This window comes from Lepidochelys kempii, chromosome 5, assembly GCF_965140265.1.
Source record: "Lepidochelys kempii isolate rLepKem1 chromosome 5, rLepKem1.hap2, whole genome shotgun sequence".
NCBI lineage: Eukaryota > Metazoa > Chordata > Testudines > Cheloniidae > Lepidochelys > Lepidochelys kempii.
Window position 1 is genome coordinate 15,899,019 of NC_133260.1, and position 18,436 is coordinate 15,917,454.

Below are 18,436 nucleotides of genomic sequence, written 5' to 3' on the forward strand. Positions count from 1 at the left end.
CCGCTGCGGCGCCCAAGTCTAGGTCTAGAAGCGGAGTCCCCTCCTCCCCCAGAGCAGCTGCGGAAAGGGGACGGACTCAGCCTCCCCCCGGCGGCCTCCTGTTACCCCGGAGAAGCGGAGCGGGAGGACGCGAGGGCGACGTGCCCCAGCCCGGCTCTGACAAGCGGGAAGATCCCGCTGCCACCCCCGGGCACAGGACCGCAGGGGGCAGCTCAGGCGGCCTCCAGCGGCCCCGCGTGGCGGCAGGGCGGGCCGCCGCCGCCGGCAACGCCACGCTGCTCCCCGGCTCCCTCCTGCCTCGCTGCGCCGCGGGCTGCCGGCTTCATTCAGACTATTTGGAAAACTGCCGCCTCGCGTCCGGGGAGGGTGTGACCAATCGGATCCCGCAGCCACGCATAAATTAGTCAAAACCATCTGGCCATGGGTCAGGTGACTCCCAATTCTGACGGTAACAACTACCCCCCAGCCCGCCTCTTGGCAGGAGCAAGGCTTCACCGGCAGCTCTAGGCGCCTTGCAGTTGCTCCTCTCCCTTTCTCTCCTTTGAACGAGCTACGTTCTCGTTCCTTCTGGTGGAGGAGGGAGGCTGAGAAGCCGGGTGCATCTATCTCCCCGGCTCCGACTGGAATACGGCCAGCAGCAGGAAAAGAGAAGAGACCCCCCCCTCACACACACACACACACACACGCGCGCGCAAAAAGAAGAGATCCTGACTCGTTTAAGCAATGAGAAGCTCTGCTTTCCTGCTGCTCATTGGAATTGTCTTTGGCATTGCAGCGAGGGACTCCGCACCGGTTGCAAAGGAAGAACTGCTGAAAGGTAACTGACACCAGCCCTTAGTGTAAGGATCAGTGCAACAGTGATTTCATTGACTTAACGCATGGACTAGACAGTCAGATTCCAGTCATTTATGTGCCCCACTTATAACTCCATGGTGACTTTAACTTGTTCTTGGCCGTGTTCCTTTGGTTGGTTCAATGCCTACTTTCATACCTTTTTGTACTGGGTATTAAATAAACTGCTATTGTAAAAATAAAGTTCATATAAGTTTAGTTTAACATAATGGTGGATTTCTCCTACCACCCACAGTCTTGATCCATACAAGGCACTAAAGTTTCAGATTGAAGGGGATAACTGCTGGGAGAGGTGGTTCCATTACTGTAATAGCAAACCTCTTAAGAGAAAACTTGATTTCTTTTTAAGTATTTGATAAGACGAGTGTGTAGAAAGCTGGAACATGCATCACGCAGTGTAGGCATGGGGTAGGAAATCGAAGTAGCCTTTTTCAGCTGAACAGGTAGACGAGCTAGTGCTCTAGGAAATATATGAAAGTTCCCTCTGAACGCTAGAAATATTTTACTCACTCTACAAGCTTTAAACAAACTGTTATGTAGATAGTGTAGCAAGGCATAAGCAGTACCCTCGAACAGCACCCCTAACTAACTGTCACTTCTTGGAGCCTGGATACAGGAAACCTGTTAGACACACTCTCACATACACACCTCTTCATAGCTAGTTCTGCTCACCTGTTCTCCTGAGCCCTGGTGCATTCTGTAAGGTGATAGAGACAAGGCAAATAGCATGTTGAGGTGATCAAGACACGTAATCTCATGTTAACGTGGGCTTGATCCTACCTGTTAGCTGTAAAACTCTAGTAAAGGGACAGTGGTATAAAGCAGGTGTACTTCCACTGAAGTCACAGGAGTTGCACGAGGGCTAAATTTCCCTTCAGTTTATAAAAGTTGCACTTACAGTAAAACTCGACACCAATTTTGAAATGAATTCTAAACTGATTCAGTGTCAAATATAGCACTTGTTGCTCCACAGAAACCCAGCTGTTAATCACTCCCTGCCTCCACTTAAAGTACAGATGGGAAGGGGAAAGGCAAATTCTGTAACCCTTTCTCAGAACTGCCATCAAAGTCAATGGGGATTTTGTGCTAATAAGGGCTGCAGCATTTTCCATGGATAATTAGATTTTGGAAGGTCAATACATTTTGGCCTATTTGAGCTGCAGCAAGCCATGCTCCTGAAAGCCAATCAACATTATCTACTCTGCATAACTGACTTACACTAATTAAATGAACAGCACAGTATCCCCCCATGGCATCCTTCTGGACACCCTCCCTCCCTCCTGTAATTCCATACCAAACTACTGTGGCTAGCAGACTGAAGTGACTGGGCAGCTCACCAATCTGTAATCAGGATAGTTTGCCATAGTGTGTAGGAGATCCTGTGTGAAGTTCAATTACAGGAAAGTGGCAGAAGTCCCAATCTTCCATTAAAGAAGCCCCAGGCCTCAGAAAAGTTTGGATATTACTGAGAAACCTGTTTTTCAAAACTTTAGAAGAACACGGCATGAAGCTTCTTGCTTTGACAGAACAAAAGCCAGCTGTTGAGCTGGAAAATGCTGCTCTACTGGATGGATGATAAGTAGGGGGATGTAGTGTCTGACTTTGAATCACTTGCAGAGGATGTAGACAAGGGCATTTAAAGAAGTTGAGGTATCCTCCCTGTGCAGCTGTCTCTGCCAGCTGGTGTCTTTTAGAGGTATCTTTAGAAGTACTGTATTTTGTGTGAACCAGAAAATCACCTCCCCTTCCTCAAATTGAAGAAGTGGAGAATCTGATTTCCCATATCCCAGCCTTCGTTTGACACCAAAAGGGCAGCAAACTCTTAAAATACTCTACTTCTAAATCCTACCTTGCATCTACTTTGTTGAATAAGACCATAAAAGTAGTAACCATGCACCCTGCTGATCTGTCTCCAGATGACACTATTGCTGAGCTGCCGAAGAAAGAAAAAGAACTTGCACAGGCTCAGAAACTACAAGTGAAGTTTAATCTTCGCTCCTCCACAGTTCCAGGGGATGAAGACTGCTTTCTCTCCATAGGCCAAGACAAATGTTTAGAGGACTGCAAATTCAATTTGACAGCTAAAACCTTCTTTATTATTCATGGATGGACAGTAAGTATGGGGAATTCAATGTAGCTCTAGGCACTGTTTAGTTTTCTTTGTGCTCTTTAATTGGGCAGCACGAACGGCTCTAACAATATTATTTGGTATGCTTGAGTTTTCATGCATGTGTCTCTGTCGAGAACAGAGGCGACCCCTAGAAGGGGTGTTGGAGGGGTCAAGTGCCCAGAGGCAGATTAAGATTTATTGGGGTCCTGGGCACAAAGAACATTTGGGTCCCTCCACATCTCCTCCCGCTTTCCGCCATGGGGCCCCGCCCCCTGCTCACCCCTTTCCCCCAAGGCCCTTCCCTTGGCCTGGCCGGAAGCTGGGGCCGTGGTACAAGCAAAGTACAGAACACAAAAAGTACAGTAGCCTGTATATTCTACACAGCCTCTATATTCTGCCCAGGGAGCCTGGGCCATTGTTGGGAGCCCTGGACCTTCCACCTGCCCTGAGTGGGATGCCCTGGGGGGCAGGCGCACAGGCCAGGGGCTCTCAGGCGCACAGGCCAGGGGCTCTCAGGCACCTCAGCCCCCTGCCCAGAAGATGGAGGGCTCTGGGCTCCCCATAGCTGCCCAGGCTCCCTGGGCAGCTCTTATCACAGTCTAGGGCGGTGGCCCCCAAACTGTGGGGTATGTCCCCCTAGAGGGGCACAGAGGAAAATTTGGAGGGGAGGGGGCAGCATAATAGGGCTGGGGGAGGCACAGTGGGGCTTGGCTCAGCCCCCACGGGGGAAGGGTGGGAGCGCCACCCAGCCCTGCTCTGCCCCCAGTTCCGCTCTGCCCCCACCCCAGCCCTGCCCCAGCCCCAGCTATGGCTCTGCTCCCAGCCACGGCTCCTGGCTGTGCCCCACCTGCACCTCTGGTCATGCTGCCGACCGCAACCCCACTTCCAGCTCCAGGCCTCCGCTTCGCAGCGGGGATGGGGAGGAGGGGGATGACTGAAAAAGTTTGGGGAGCCCTGGCCTAGGGTGACCAGGTGACTGTTTTGGCCCTGGATATCTCAACTTTTTTGGCAAAATTGGGCATTTGACCCCTTTGCTCTTGCCAACTGATCACCAAAAAGGGGCTACGAGAAGTGGGGGTGACCGGCAGGATCAGGCCAGCCCTGGGTGGAGGAATGGGGCCTTGGACGAGCCACTTGTCCATCTCTGCATGGCGGAAGGTGTCACTGGGCAGAGGAGACCTGTGAGGCGGTCATGTGTCCTCCCCTTTAGATTGTGGGCCGCCCCCCCGTCCTCCAGTATGGGGAGGCCCAAGTAGTCTCTGGTGTAGAATATACAGGCTACTGTACTTTTCGTGTTCTGTACTTTGCAACCTCCTACTACTTATGCTTGAAGGCATAATTAGCATAGTGATGCAATGTTGCTAGCACTTATAAGAACTCTGCAAAATCAAACTGACCAGCCCGGGTCTTTTATCCTCATTTTATATTTGTGCCACATGAAGCTGACCAAAGAAATCGAACTTTCTAAATGAAGCGTGGAGACAGTGTTCAAGAGAAGACCTCTTTTTTTATAGAGATACTAGCGAAGTGCTGGATACAAGCACTGGTGCCTAGTTAAAGCTGTAACTGTAAAAAGTTGACCATGTAAATTTTAAAGCTTAAGGCTAACCTAATGGCATGTGTGTGTCCAGCTTTCTATGACCAGGAAGAACTTATATTTTCTCTCTTGTAGATGAGTGGCTTGTTTGAAAACTGGCTGGAAAGCCTGGTGGCCGCTCTTCAGGAGAGAGAGAAGGGTGCTAATGTGGTGGTGGTGGACTGGCTTGGACTTGCCCATCAGCTCTATACTGATGCTGTGAACAACACAAAGGTGGTTGGAGAGGCCGTTGCAAGGGTGCTCAACTGGTTACAGGTAAAACTTGTAATACTGCCCCCTGTGCTGTAGTGTACTGTATCGTTCAATTTGCACAGGGGAACAGAACGTACACCAGTTCTAGCACTTCTGGAATGTGAAAGATGGTGTAATTCTTGATCTCAGTTCAGTGGCACAGTCAAGCACAAAGATGTGCCAAATTCAAACCTAGTGTAAGCAGGAGCAACTCTTAAGTGATTCTATTCCTGCTTTAGTGAGGATACATCTGCTTACATCAGGACTGGAGTTCTGGCCAATGGGATGACCTTATCTAATGCTACAAACAAGAGCAGATATACAGTGCTTACTGAATTTAAAAGTTTAGACCCTTCACTTGATCAAAATTAAGGCCCAAGTTCTCAAGAGGTGACCAGTGACTGAGTGCCTCTATTTGCAGATGCCCCAGATTGAGACTCTTTGAGCATGTGTTCAGAGGTGCTGAGCAACAGTGCTGGAACTGGGGTAGGGAGGCATGCCCCCCATTTTTTAACATGGGTGTAGTTTGGGGGGCAGTGTTGCCCTCCAAACTGAGCTGATCCCCCACCACAAATCGCAGCCCCCTTGGTGGTGCCTCTCCACGCCTACCCAAGGCTTGCAGTTTGGGGGGTGGGGTGGGAAGTGCAACGCTACCCCCGCACCCCCCAAATGATGCCCATGTAAAAAAGGGGAGGGCATAGCCCCCTGGTTCCAGTGTCCGTTGGCCGTCCCCACTTCTACAAACATTCTGGCGCCCTTGGTGCTGAGCACCTGCAGAACCAATTGACTTCAGTTGGAATTTGGATGCTCAGACCTCTGAAGATGTCTGAAGATGACTTGGATGTCAAGTTTGGCATCCAAAAATCAGTACCATTGCTGGAAAAAATAAAAGCTACCCTGCTAATGCTGCTACTAAGTTACTAAAGTTGAATGCACTGAAGCCCAGACTCCTCACTCCAGATAGTTTCTCAAAGCATACCTTTACTGTGACTGAAGGCTAGAAACAAGACAGGACTGACTAGTCTCCAAACGACTGAATCACCTTGCCGGTGTCTTGAGAAAACATAACAGTTACAGGCACGATCCAAAACCACTTTTACACTGGGGATGTCTAGACCTAAACTTTGCAGTTTGAGTCCCTCTTCTAGATATGAGTTATCAACTCTCTTGAAAATATGAACAAACTTAATTATTTCTACACTTGCAGGAAAAGCAGAACCTGCTGCTTGAGAATGTCCACTTAATTGGGTACAGTCTTGGTGCCCATGTTGCTGGATATGCTGGTAACTATGCAAATGGAACAATAGGCAGAATTACAGGTAAGGCTGTCCTAAAACTGCTACCATGCAATACTTTTGTCTCCTCCTGCAATATTAACAGGATTGTCAGAACCTCAAAATCTGAACTGCTTTGTTGAGATGTCTTAGTCTGGGGTTAGTAATAATTAAAGTATCCAACTTATTTTCTTTTGTAATTCTCCAGTCACACTCCTCACTGATGGCTTTTCTTGCATCTAAAGGATATTAAACTAAGGCGATTCTACCTCTCACTTTTTGCCAGAAAAAAAGATCCTTGGATTTTTATTAGTCCTGACGCTTTCTCATGAAAGTGAGACTGCTGGCACTAACTGGCTTCAGGTCCCAACTAGATGTGCAAGCTAAACACGGATTCATTCAGATGCTCTCAGATCCATCCCTGCTATCAAAATTCTAAATCTCTGAGTAGACATGGCCTACAAGCTAGCCTAAGCGTGAGAGCCATTTGCTTCCCTTTTGGCCGACTTCAAATTTTAAACTCCGCTCTTCCTTTGTGAAGAGCTACTTTGTCCCTCCATGACTCACTTCCTAGTAAAGTGCTATTGGTTCAGAAAGCCAGTAGTCTAAAGAGAAACTTTCATCTTTCCATGTGGAATGACTTGGATCTTGTAGAGATTATTTGGAAACATGGTGGGGAGGGCCTCATTGGGAACAGGACTTTCCCTGCAATAACGTGTATAGCTTAATTACCTGCTACAGTAGGGATAAGATATGCATCTCCCCATAAACACTTGCAACAAAACCAGTATAAGTGACCGGGGAAAGCAGATAATACTACCATTTGAATAAACTAGTACTTAAAGTTACTAAACAGTGGAAATTGACATTTCCACCTGGTGACCTCCAAATGTCACAAGCCCTCAATTTAGAGACAACTAGGTTCATTTTTATTAGATAAGACAAAATAGGGTAGTGGCTAGTAGTGGCTTATAACTAGGACCCTACCAAATTCACGGCCATGAAAAATGGGTCTTGGACTGTGAGATCTGGTCTGGTGTCGTTTTACCCTATACTATGCAGATTTCACAGGGGAAGACTGGCGTTTCTCAAATTGGGGGTCCTGACCTCAAATGGAATTGCTGGGGGGTTCCAGGTTATTTTAGGGGGGTCGGGGTATTGCCACCCTTACTTCTGCGCTGCCTTCAAAGCTGGGCGACCAGAAAGCAGTGGCTGTTGGCTGGGCGCTCAGCTCTGAAGGCAGCCCCCTGCCAGCAGCAGCATAGAAGTCAGGGTGGCAATACCATACCATGCCACCCTTTCTGGCTGCCCAGCTCTGAAGGCAGCAGAGCAGAAGTAAGGGTGGTAATACCACACCGTGCCATCCTTGCTTCTGCTGGCGGCAGCTCTGCCTTCAGAGCTGGGCTCCTAGCCAGCAGCTGCTGCTCTCCAGCTGCCCAGCTCTGAAGACAATGTAGCCACCAGCAGTTGCGCAGAAGTAAGGGTACCAGTACTGCAACCCCCCTTCAATAGCCTTGTGACCTCCCCCCCCAACTCCTTTTTGGGTCAGGACCCCTACAATTACAACACTGTGAAATTTCAGATTTAAATAGCTGAACTCATGAAATTAACGATTTTTAAAATCCTCTGACCATGAAATTGACTAAAATGGACTGTGCATTTGGAAGGGGCTCTACTTATAACCAGGTTCCTCAGGTTAAAAATTGCCAACGTACAGGATGGTTCAGACAAAACATTTTGGTTTTGACCTATCTTTAGTTCTTAGTGTTAACCAGCTACTCTTGTCTAGACCTTATTACCATAAAGAAATTTCCTATTGTCCAAGGCATCAATATGGTGTTACTAATAGGAATTTGGATCCCTTGAACACTGGGAAAGGTCAGTTGTTCAGATTTTCTTTACTACCTCTCTCTCTTCTTCCCCACCAATCTCTCCTCTGCCAATTTACCTTCTGGATTCTGCAGTGGTTCCTCTCCCCTATAGAAATTCATGCTTCATAAACTGTCTCCTTTGCCCCTCCCGTACTAATGAACCTGTCTCCAAGTCACATCTCTTATGCCCCTACATGAAAATCTCAACTAACACACCTACCCACAGAACTTACCTTGTGTTGGAGTTACTATTTATGCAGGGTATTAGCACAATGCTAACTTAACTATAAATTCCTTTATTAAATCCAAAGGCCAAATGTTATTTATACAATTGCTGTAAACATGCCTAAATAAGTTATTACATCGAAACAGCAACAAAATATTGATAAGCATTTGATCAAGATACTAAAACAGGCTAAACCCAGGGATGCTTAGATCCATATTGGTCGGCTCCAGTGTGGTCAGGCAGGTATTAGCAATGAACCCTTTAAGAGTTTATTTTTTTTTATACCCTTTAACAAGAGATGTCATTGCCAATTACTGATGTCAGCGAAAAACAAATTTGAGACAGTTTACCCTCATTTCTAGTCTTAGTCCAGATAAGATTTACAACCACCTTTCTCCAAGGCTATTCCTCCCCTCCTCCTTTCTGACTAACGGGTTTTATTTGTTGCACCTGGGTTCACATAGGCTCTAATTTTTGAGATAACACTGGTATGTGGGGTGGGAAGATCCATGTTGGCTCATTTTAAGACAGACAATGTCTTATTTAAAACCATCTGCAGTCACCTCTATCAGTCAGAGACCTTCTTTTTAGAAACTGCCCTTATTTCATTAGTTATTTTTTGAACCTGCCACCCTCCCTACTTATAACTCATTACTTTCAAGGCCTTTCTCTTAGTTGCTAGTTAGGGCCTTTCTTTACAACACATTTCTTTAACCAAATTTAAGCTAAACTTTACGCCTCTAGTTTTATATTCATTCCACACCATGTGAAGGGATAATAAAGTGTCCTACAGGGTAAAGGCCTTCACTTGTTCAATCCACTGCTCACTCACTGCTCCTCTTGAAGTCCAGATTTAGCCCTTAATACCTAAGCACTAACAGTGACACATTTCAGAACTGTATCAACACAAACTTCCTCCATTCACAACATGAATAATGGCTAAACAAATGACCAGCTTTCTCTCCTGGTGATCAGACACCTCGTGGTGGTACTTGCCCTGGTTGCCACGCCATTGGACCCCTCTAATACAGACTCACAAGTGCCTAGTGGCTGGAGTGTCCGGCACCATGGACATTTCACTACCTTTTTTTTTTTTTAAAAAACTTCTGTTCTTTGAATCACAGCTTCTAACAGCAGCAGTTTTGAAGGAATGTCCCTTAATAACCTGGGAAGATTCCAGCTATTAATGCACACACTCACTCCGTGTGACAGTGATTGAATGAAAATTGTACACTTGTTTTTCTAGATTGTACCCTGTGGGGGTAGGGTCTGGTTGCGTCACCCTCTGCTAGGAAAGTACCTAGCAGATTTTTTGCTGCTGCTGTATTGTGCGCTCTGCTTAACAGGCTTGGATCCAGCTGGCCCTATGTTTGAAGGAGCTGATCCTCACAGACGTCTCTCCCCTGATGATGCAGACTTTGTGGACGTTCTTCATACATTTACGAAGGAAACACTGGGTGTTAGCATTGGGATCCAGATGCCTGTGGGTCACATTGATGTTTATCCCAACGGGGGAGATTTCCAGCCTGGTTGTGGATTAAGTGATGTTTTGGGAGCAATTGCATATGGGAGTAAGTTCTTATTTTTTTATTTAATAATTGACTGGGGAAGGGGGGGGGGAGAAGAGACACACACCTTACATAGGCAGGTGTATTGGAATAATAGTTACAATCTAACAAGAGGCAGTTCTCCATCTAAGCTGTCTTTAGACTGCCCTCTCCTCTTGAAATCAGTAAATCTTGTAAGTCTGGTGTTAAGCATCAGGAGCTGAAAAATGAATTTCTACTTCAGGCCATGTTATACTGGCTCTGAAGTCTTGCCTTCCATCTCTACAGCTAAATGTGTATGAACAAAAGTCTGTCAGCCTTAAATGTATTGTATTAATGTTTCATTGTTTTTAATTGAGAAGCGTATCTGGTTTTGGTCAGACTTAACTTGTATTGAATTACAATTAGTTTAACTCACTAACTTTTGCAGCAGATTGTAGGTGTTGGGGTGGTGAATGTTAAATTGCTGAAGTTACCACCACATCTTTCTCTATTGAGCTAGATATTGGGGATGTTGTTAGATGTGAACATGAGCGAGCTGTACACCTCTTTGTGGACTCCCTTGTGAACCAAGATAAGCAGAGCTTCGCCTTTCAGTGCACCGACTCCAGCCGTTTCAAGAAGGGAATCTGCCTGAGCTGCCGAAAGAACCGCTGCAACAGCATTGGCTACAATGCCAAGAAAATGAGGAACAAAAGGAACAGCAAGATGTACTTAAAAACCAGAGCAGATATGCCTTTCAGAGGTAGTATTTTTTTTAAGCTACTGAGATCATAACCCACTCATCTCTCTGACAAAAATATTCTGTTCTCTATAAAGTTATCTCCCTCTGTTTCAGAATTCTTGAATTCAGATTTAGAATTTGGAGGGCTTAGCAGAAACTAAAATAGTACAGATGTGCAACAGATGGTGACAATAAAAGCAACTTTCATTAATACACGTGAATAAAATCTGCTTCCTGGTAGCAAGATAGCAACATTTAATATTAAGGAAGAACATAAACACTCCACCTCCCCACTAAAACAAATGTTTCCCTGACTACTTCTGTAAGAGGACACTTTCAACAATGTTCCTCTATGTAGGAACTGTGTGGGGAAGGTAGAAGATCGCTAGGATTCTGCTGCAACACAAGGCTCAGGGAATGGTCCTAGAGTTCCATCTGTGGCTGAGTAATTATCAGCTTTCTAATCTGAGCTAAGGCTCATAGGCCCCCATTAAGGCTACTTGTATGGGTGATCTCGTCTCTGCCAGCTGGCACCATCTTGCAAACCACAACTTGTCATGGAATAAACAATGCCCTCTATTCACAAACTGGACTCTGTGCTTGTCTCTCTTCAGTTTACCATTATCAGATGAAAATGCATATCTTCAGCTACAAAAGTTTAGGAGAAACGGAACCCACGTTCTCAGTCACTCTTCATGGTACCAATGGCGAGTCTCAGCCCCTCTCTCTGGAAATGTAAGTGGAGTTCAACTGACTCATCTCCCTATTTTGATCAGAACAGTGGGAAGGACTCATGGAACTAGAAGCAACTGTTAACAATAAAAGTAGAGTTGAGAAAGAATTATTGCTATTGTTGCAGTAGAGTCTAATATCCAAAGATCTGCTGAATGATGATAAAGCAGCAACCTAATTAGTGCCAGATTTTACTCTTGGGGAGATGAACTGCCATGTAGGAGACAGTAGATTGGCTTCCAGTCTGATACACAAATCCCTGGGCTGTAAGGGGTAATGTGCCTTGTTTCCTCTTTTCTTTCCCTACCACCAATCTTACCAAAGACCTCTCCTCTGCCTTGCATGATGGAGGATTTTTATGTGGTTTAAAAGCATCCCCCTGTAGTCTGTCCTTGGCAAAAAGCATTCCTCATCTGGGGGATTACAAAAAGGGTGTATAGTTCCTTTACTTACTCCCCCAGAAGGATGATGTGAATTGTAACTGCATGTTGCCTTAGGAGGTGCTAGAAAAATGAAGGAGCCAAATATGAGACACCCCACAAGGATAACACTAAACCAGATAGCCAGAGTCACTTTCTTTAATCAAACCAGTAACAAATTAGAACCATGATCGTCAACTGCCTGTGTGGAATGCTTGATGCTCTCTCTAAAACTCTTCTTTTCCCAACACAAGTGTTTGAGAAGTGCAGTAAGTTGCTTCATTAATGAGGAAGAATGCTGAGTCTCTGCCTATTTTTCAGACTTGAGCAAATTGGCCTGAATTCTACTAACCCGTTCTTGGTCTATACTGAAGAAGACATTGGTGACCTCTTACGGATCAAGCTCACCTGGGAGGGATCATCTCAGTCTTGGTACAATCTGTGGAGAGAGCTCAAAAGTTACTGGTTCCGATCTGCTAAACCTTCCAAAGAGCTGCAGATCAGACGTATACGTGTGAAGTCTGGGGAAACGCAACAGAAGTGAGTAGAGCAGTATTTCTTTAGGGAACACTGGTGACTTGATGGGAGTTTGAGACTTCCGAATCAAGAGTGTTCAGATGTGTCAAAGACAGCAAGAAAAGTAGCTAATGGCTGCTCAGTGAGGGACCTTTGATGGTTCAAGCAATGCCTCTGTCAGATGGCACCCTGTAGCAGGGCTTACAGTGGTGAACTTCCTGATGTTGCCGGTTAGAGAAGCTAATTAATTCAGAAGAATATACATGCTGTGTCAAGGACTTGGCTTCTTACTGCCCCTTATGTTACTTGTAAAGCACTAAACTAGAGAAGGAAACTAATTATTGTGAATGCCATTCAATAGCAGACTGATCACTGTTAAAAACTAATACTCTAGAAGGAGTGGTGAAACAGCATTCTTGAAATAGAAATGGCCCAAATCTGACAAGAATTGCCTTCCTGCCAGTGAACAGTGCTATAACTCTTGCTGACCCCTTCTCTGTCTCTAGAAAAGAATAATGGCTATGTGTTCCATTTAGAAGCTACTTTCTAAAGTGTATAAATAACTTGCATCGGTTTGTATGTGTAATGTCTCCATGGCTTCTGACCTTTTCCTTTCAGGTTAACTTTCTGTGCAGAGGATCTTCAGCTGACCAACATATCTCCTGGTAAAGATCTTTGGTTTGTGAAATGTAGAGATGGATGGCCAACAAAAAACCAAACAAGGTAGGGTTTAATTAAATGCTTACCTTTTGAAATCCTATTGTCTAAGGCATTAAGCTGTGTATAATGAGGACAAGTATAACCAGATTGACACTGAAATTTCAGTAAGTGGGGAGAAATTTGCAACAGATGTTCTTACAGTCTTGAGCAAGAAAGCTTAATAGAACTCAGTGGACTCCTAATTACTAAAGGCATGTTCATGAAAACTCAGCTGGCCCATTTAGGGCTATATAACCGCTTCTACAAAGGAGGTACTCTAAACTCTAGTGCACCCTCCTGATCAATTCGGATTGCTCCTGCAGTGTGACTTTAAATCCATCAAGTGTTAAGTAGTGAGGATTTGATGACTCTAACTATCCTATGTAGTAAAAAAAAAGTCCAAATTTGTTCTAGATCACTCCACTGACTTCATCTGAGATACACTAGAGGTCTAGCACCTCTTGGACGTAAAGTCCAAGCTGTAAAAGAAGAGTCTGTACAACACTAATCAAAATGCAAACTGTTAGAGCTTTTGCAAACGCTGTAACAAAGCCCTGTGTAAAAAGTTTGCTTGCACAGTGACCTCAGATGGCAGAATTCTGTCTTTGAGCAATATCAGATGGTATCTAGTGCCAGATTTGGCAGAAATAGTGAATTGCTTTTAGTGTTGCTGCTGTGTGTATTAAGAATTTCACAAACGAGATCATGTGCAAAGGCCAATATAAGATTCTCATGGCAAAGGAATTGGAGAATGTGCTAGCTGAAACAAATACCCAGACCTAACCCAGAAGGTACAAAGGCAGGCTGCAGTAATGCACTTTCCAGTAATGCCTACATAGCAGAAAGACAGCTGGCAAACCAGACTCTTCCTCATGGTGTAGGTTCACTCCTGGAATTACTGCTTTGGGGCTGGAATCTACCACCCTTTCTCATCTGGTGTAGTAGCTTACTTGACAAGTAAGTAGATGAGTATTAATGGATGGGCAGATTTAGGCCCTCAGGGTATATCTACGTTGCAATTAAACACCTGTGGCTGGCCCGTGTCAGCTGACTTGGATTTGTGGGGCTTGGGCTAAGGGGCTGTTTAATTGTGGGGTAGACCTTCAAGTTTGGGCTGGAGCCTGGGCTCTGAAACCCTGCAAGGGGGAAGGTCCCAGGGCTCTGACTCCAGCCTGAGCGTGAATGTCTACACCACAATTAAACAGCTCCTTAGCCTGAGTCAGTTGACATGGGCCAGCCACAGGTGTTTAATTGCAATGTAGTTATGCCCTCAGTAAGTTGTAGTTAGATTTGTAGGTCAAAGTATCAATCCATTCCTGAATACAACTGAATGTGCAGGCTCTAGAGTCAAAGATCTTAAACATATAGTTTGTCTATTAGCAATTACACTTTTTGCCTTGCATCACAGCCATCTGCAAGTCTGTCTAAATGCACGTTACACTTGGTACAAGTTGGAGTTCCCATAAAAGGTTCCAGCTCTCTGAAAGTTATTGTAGGCAAAGGTTCCAAATAAGACAAAATACTAAATTGCACCTAGTCTTCAGCCTGTCTCACGTGTCCATGGCTTGCTTTCTTACGAATCCATATGTTACAATTTTGAACTTAAAAAAAAAAAGCCAGCTTTGCATTTTACCAGGTATTTCTTCTTTTCATCCATTTCTCCCCACTCTTTCCTTAGATCAGCTTTGAATCGCCACTGAAGGTTTTTCTGAAGACTTGCACAAAAGGACCTAACTATCCAAAACATATGAGAAGCCTACTGCAGAAGATTACATAGGTGGAGAGACATTTATGCAGTTTGTCTTAGTATCACTTACTATTCAGGACAGAGAACTCGGTCTTGTTGAACTGATGCAGGCAATGTTTCTGGTGAGGAGTGATCCATATGCATTCAGTTGCTGTCCTAGAATAACTTATTAAAATTACTAAACTCACCCTACTTAGGGGAGTCTAGTTTATGTGCATTAACCTAATTTTCCTGATCTGTGTTATGCTCTGCATAGTCTGTTCCCAGTTGTCCCAGACCATTGGAAGTATCAACAAAGTTGAGATAAATCTGTGCCTTGGTTCTAGTCTACCTATGTGCCGTAGAAGTCAAGGGGAAATTGATTTAGCTGATCAGAATAGCTGGTGACTAAGCTACTGAGGATGCATAACAGTGTATGTACAGCTTAGGAGTACTACAGAGTCTAAAATTGCACTAAACGATGTGGAAGAATGAGTAGCCCAAACCAGCAAAGTGTAAAAGGCTAAGCACAAGGTAGTCTCTCCTCTAACTTCCATCTTCTCTCCATTCTGTCCTTTGCTTTTCCCAGAGACCATTACTGTAGATCTGCCAGATATTGTAGTACACATGGCTAATCCTGTAAAAAAGTCCACTACTCCATCCCCCTCTGTTCTATCGAGAACGCAGATCCTGAAGTTATTGGCAGCTACTTTCCTTTAAAATGTTTGTTCTGATAAACGTCAGTATTTTATTTAAACAAGGACTATCCAGTACTTGCTTCATGCAGATCTTGTCCTGAACCATATAGAAGGGCAACAGCCATCGACTTACTGTATACTTGGAAGGTATCTGTACTGCTACAGGCAAGCTTGACATCATTCAGCAATATGTATTTTGAGGATGCATTCACCTCTGCAAACTGAACTTGAATGCAACTGTAGCAGCAAGGCACATTTTAAGGTTTTGTGTGAGTATGTGCACACGCAGGCACTTGACAAGGTTTGGGAACTAATTTAACCTACAACACATAACCACCCTTCCACCCCAAAAGTGTTTTAACGATATTTTTATTCCAGGATTCCAGCTAAGCTTGGTTTTGTAATGGAATTAAATTTAATCCATCCTGCGGGAAACTACTGTTCTGAAAAGGCCAGATTCTTGCAGGTACTCAGTCTGCTTAGGCCAGAGGTGACCTGACTGTCTTTTCAGGGGGTGGGGGCATTTTAATACATTTGGGATCACTCTTGGTTTTGGTGTGAAAGTGCAATGCTTTCTACACAAACACCAGAGCTGCTAGGCGGCCTGATGCTTTAAGTTATGAAGACCGTCATCAGCCACGTCTCTTTAAAGGGCCAACAAGGGTGCGTTAGTTTGGCTTCTTTCTTAGTGTCTCATTCCAACCAAAGTTAAAATAACCATACATATTTGGAGAATAGCGTGATGTTTGTCTTGGTTATATACAGTCTTCAATAATTGAAGCCTCTGGTAACTATCTGTGATTTGTCGCCATGCCATATATTTATACAGTGGTCTTGAAGCTCTATTTGTATATTTATGTTTTTTGTATGACTTTGAACACTATTTATTTCTCAAATGTACATTTGTAAAAAGTTTAAACTTTGCTTTGGAATAACAGTTTTTATAAACTTTAAGCAGAAAAATAAACAAGTCTCTTGTAGAAATAAGGTGCACAGTTTGTAATTCTGGGAAAGGAGAACACCCTGTAAGTTGGCCATGAAATCCTTCTGCCTATTTTATTCAAACTTGTAAACAATGCAGGTCAAACACTGTTGCCAGTGAAGTCACTGAGAACAGGATGTGGTTAATAAATTCCAAGGCCAGAATGAATACTGTGATCATCTAGTCTGATTTCCAAAATAATTCCTGGAGTTTATCTTTTAGAATAACGTCCAACCTTGATTTAAGAATTCAGTGACATAAAATCCACAGCATTACTTATTGTTAAATTCGTGCCTTATTTCCGGTCTGAATTTGTCTAAGCTTCAACTATGGTGTCTGAGATCAGTGAACATAAGGGTAATGCTAGCCATTGGGACTAGGGGAAAGAATTTCTAGTGGAGGCAGGCAAGGAAACACATTCTACGCCATCTCAGCTGCAAAGTTTTCCATACTTTAGTGAGGAAGCTTGGGTGCTCTCCCTGCTACAGCTTTGCCCACATTTAGATTAGACTCTCTCACTGAAGTGAAGTTTATTACACTTGCTTTAAGAACAAAAAAGCAGTCTAGACAAGTTACTGCAGCAGGACAATTCGTGAGACTTCAGCCATTCCAAACACCCGCATTTACATTCCTCTAACTTTAAAAAGAAAAAAGAAAAAGGTATTGACAATGTTCTGTAACAATCCTGCATTGCCAAAGGGATGACCCTCCCTTTGAAAGGGAACTGCAAAGTGAGTGCATTTTGAATTTGCACATCTGTGTAAAAAAAAAATACTGCTAATCAACTGCAAATAAGTTATCCAGGGATTCTAATATGATACTTCCTAGTGTTTCATTCTGAGATCTTTAGTGATCCAGAAATCCGATGAAGTGACCTGTAGCTCCCGAAAGCTTATGCTCAAATAAATTTGTTCGTCTCTAAGGTGCTACAAGTCCTCCTTTTCTTTTTGCAAATACAGACTAACACAGCTGCTACTTTGAAACCAGAAATTTCCAAGACGACCTTACTAGGGGAGAAGGAAACAGGCTAGTTAAGAGTTACTGTTTTCAGCCAAGACAGCACTTTTCCTTATCTCTTAGCCTGATCCACATACAAATTGGTGCTGAACTAAAGATCTGAATTTCTACTTTGGCTAGGTAACTTCCCTCTAATTTCTTTGTGCTTGGTGGGCTGGGTTTTGCTTTCTAGAAGCCTATTGTGCCTTTAAGCAACTACCACCATTTTGGTAGTGAACATGTTTGTTTGACTCCAGGGGCCAGTGCTGGTGTTTAGCAGCCTCCCCAAAACTTGCCAAGACAAATTTGTCCTTTTTCCCACTGGTCCATTGATTTCTTCCATTAATCTTACTTTCCTAAAATGAGATTTTTTCAGAAAGGCTGAGTATGGGCCGAAGACTACTCCCCTTGACTTCAATCAAAGCCAAGTTAGGCCAGCACTAAGCACTTATGAACTTCACTCTAACTGTCCCAAGAATAGCTTAACTCTCCAAATCTCCCCACCTGTAACAAGGCCAGTGCAGCGATCTTACAAAATCATTTTGGGCAGGCTATCCTTGTGGCTTTAAGGAAATCTTTTGTCTGGGTCGCTGATGGCACATATCCCATCAATACAGTGGTTTTGCAGAGGAAGTAAGTATCTAAAACCTGTGCCATACCCCCTGAAGGATTTAACTCAGGGGTGAGTAAACCTTTTTGTATGTTAAAAACAGAGGTATGGTTGCTTATGCAAAGAAAATAGCTACTTTTTGGAAAGGCAGTATAGAAATGACCAAGTAGGGTGGTTTTTTTAATGCACATGCTTAGAGTCAATCTCCATCCAACTGACAACTCTCTTGTAACAATGCCACACACAATTCTCCAGAGTAACCCCACTCACTCCAGCTTTTTAAGCCCCAATACCAGATTGTTAGCAGGAGTACTTCAGATTTTCTCATCTTATCTAGATGTTACAGCGGGCAAGTGGTACCATCTCCCCACATGCAGACAGTTCCCAAATGATAAAATCTTTATAGAGCAAAATCAATGCCTTGAATTGAACTGGAAGCCAGTAGTGGTGTTTAGCACTGGAAACCATAGAGAATGTGCAACACAGATAGTCATTTTCCACAAGTGAAGCTCCAAAGGTAGCCTCACGTGTGCCATATTGCAAAAATCTGAGGACCTGAAGGTAATGATCCTGAAACAACAATGGGATGAGTTATGATTTTACTCTTGCTAGAATGTATACATCCC

At 44.1% G+C, this 18,436-nt stretch overlaps 1 protein-coding gene across 2 annotated transcripts; it reads left to right on the forward strand.

Moving 5' to 3' along the window:
- The first annotated feature begins 474 nt into the window (after positions 1 to 474).
- LIPG (lipase G, endothelial type) lies at positions 475 to 16,391 on the forward strand. Of its 2 annotated transcripts, XM_073343519.1 has the most exons (10): positions 475 to 817; positions 2,769 to 2,965; positions 4,635 to 4,814; positions 5,998 to 6,109; positions 9,508 to 9,732; positions 10,211 to 10,453; positions 11,047 to 11,167; positions 11,905 to 12,123; positions 12,718 to 12,822; positions 14,477 to 16,391. In XM_073343519.1, exons 1-10 carry the CDS (start codon positions 724 to 726, stop codon positions 14,496 to 14,498), a joined length of 1,518 nt encoding a protein of 505 aa, XP_073199620.1. In that variant the 5' UTR covers positions 475 to 723; the 3' UTR covers positions 14,499 to 16,391. The 2 variants fall into 2 exon arrangements, with proteins under 2 accessions (XP_073199620.1, XP_073199621.1); XM_073343520.1 differs by lacking the exon at positions 4,635 to 4,814.
- Positions 16,392 to 18,436: the final 2,045 nt, after the last annotated feature.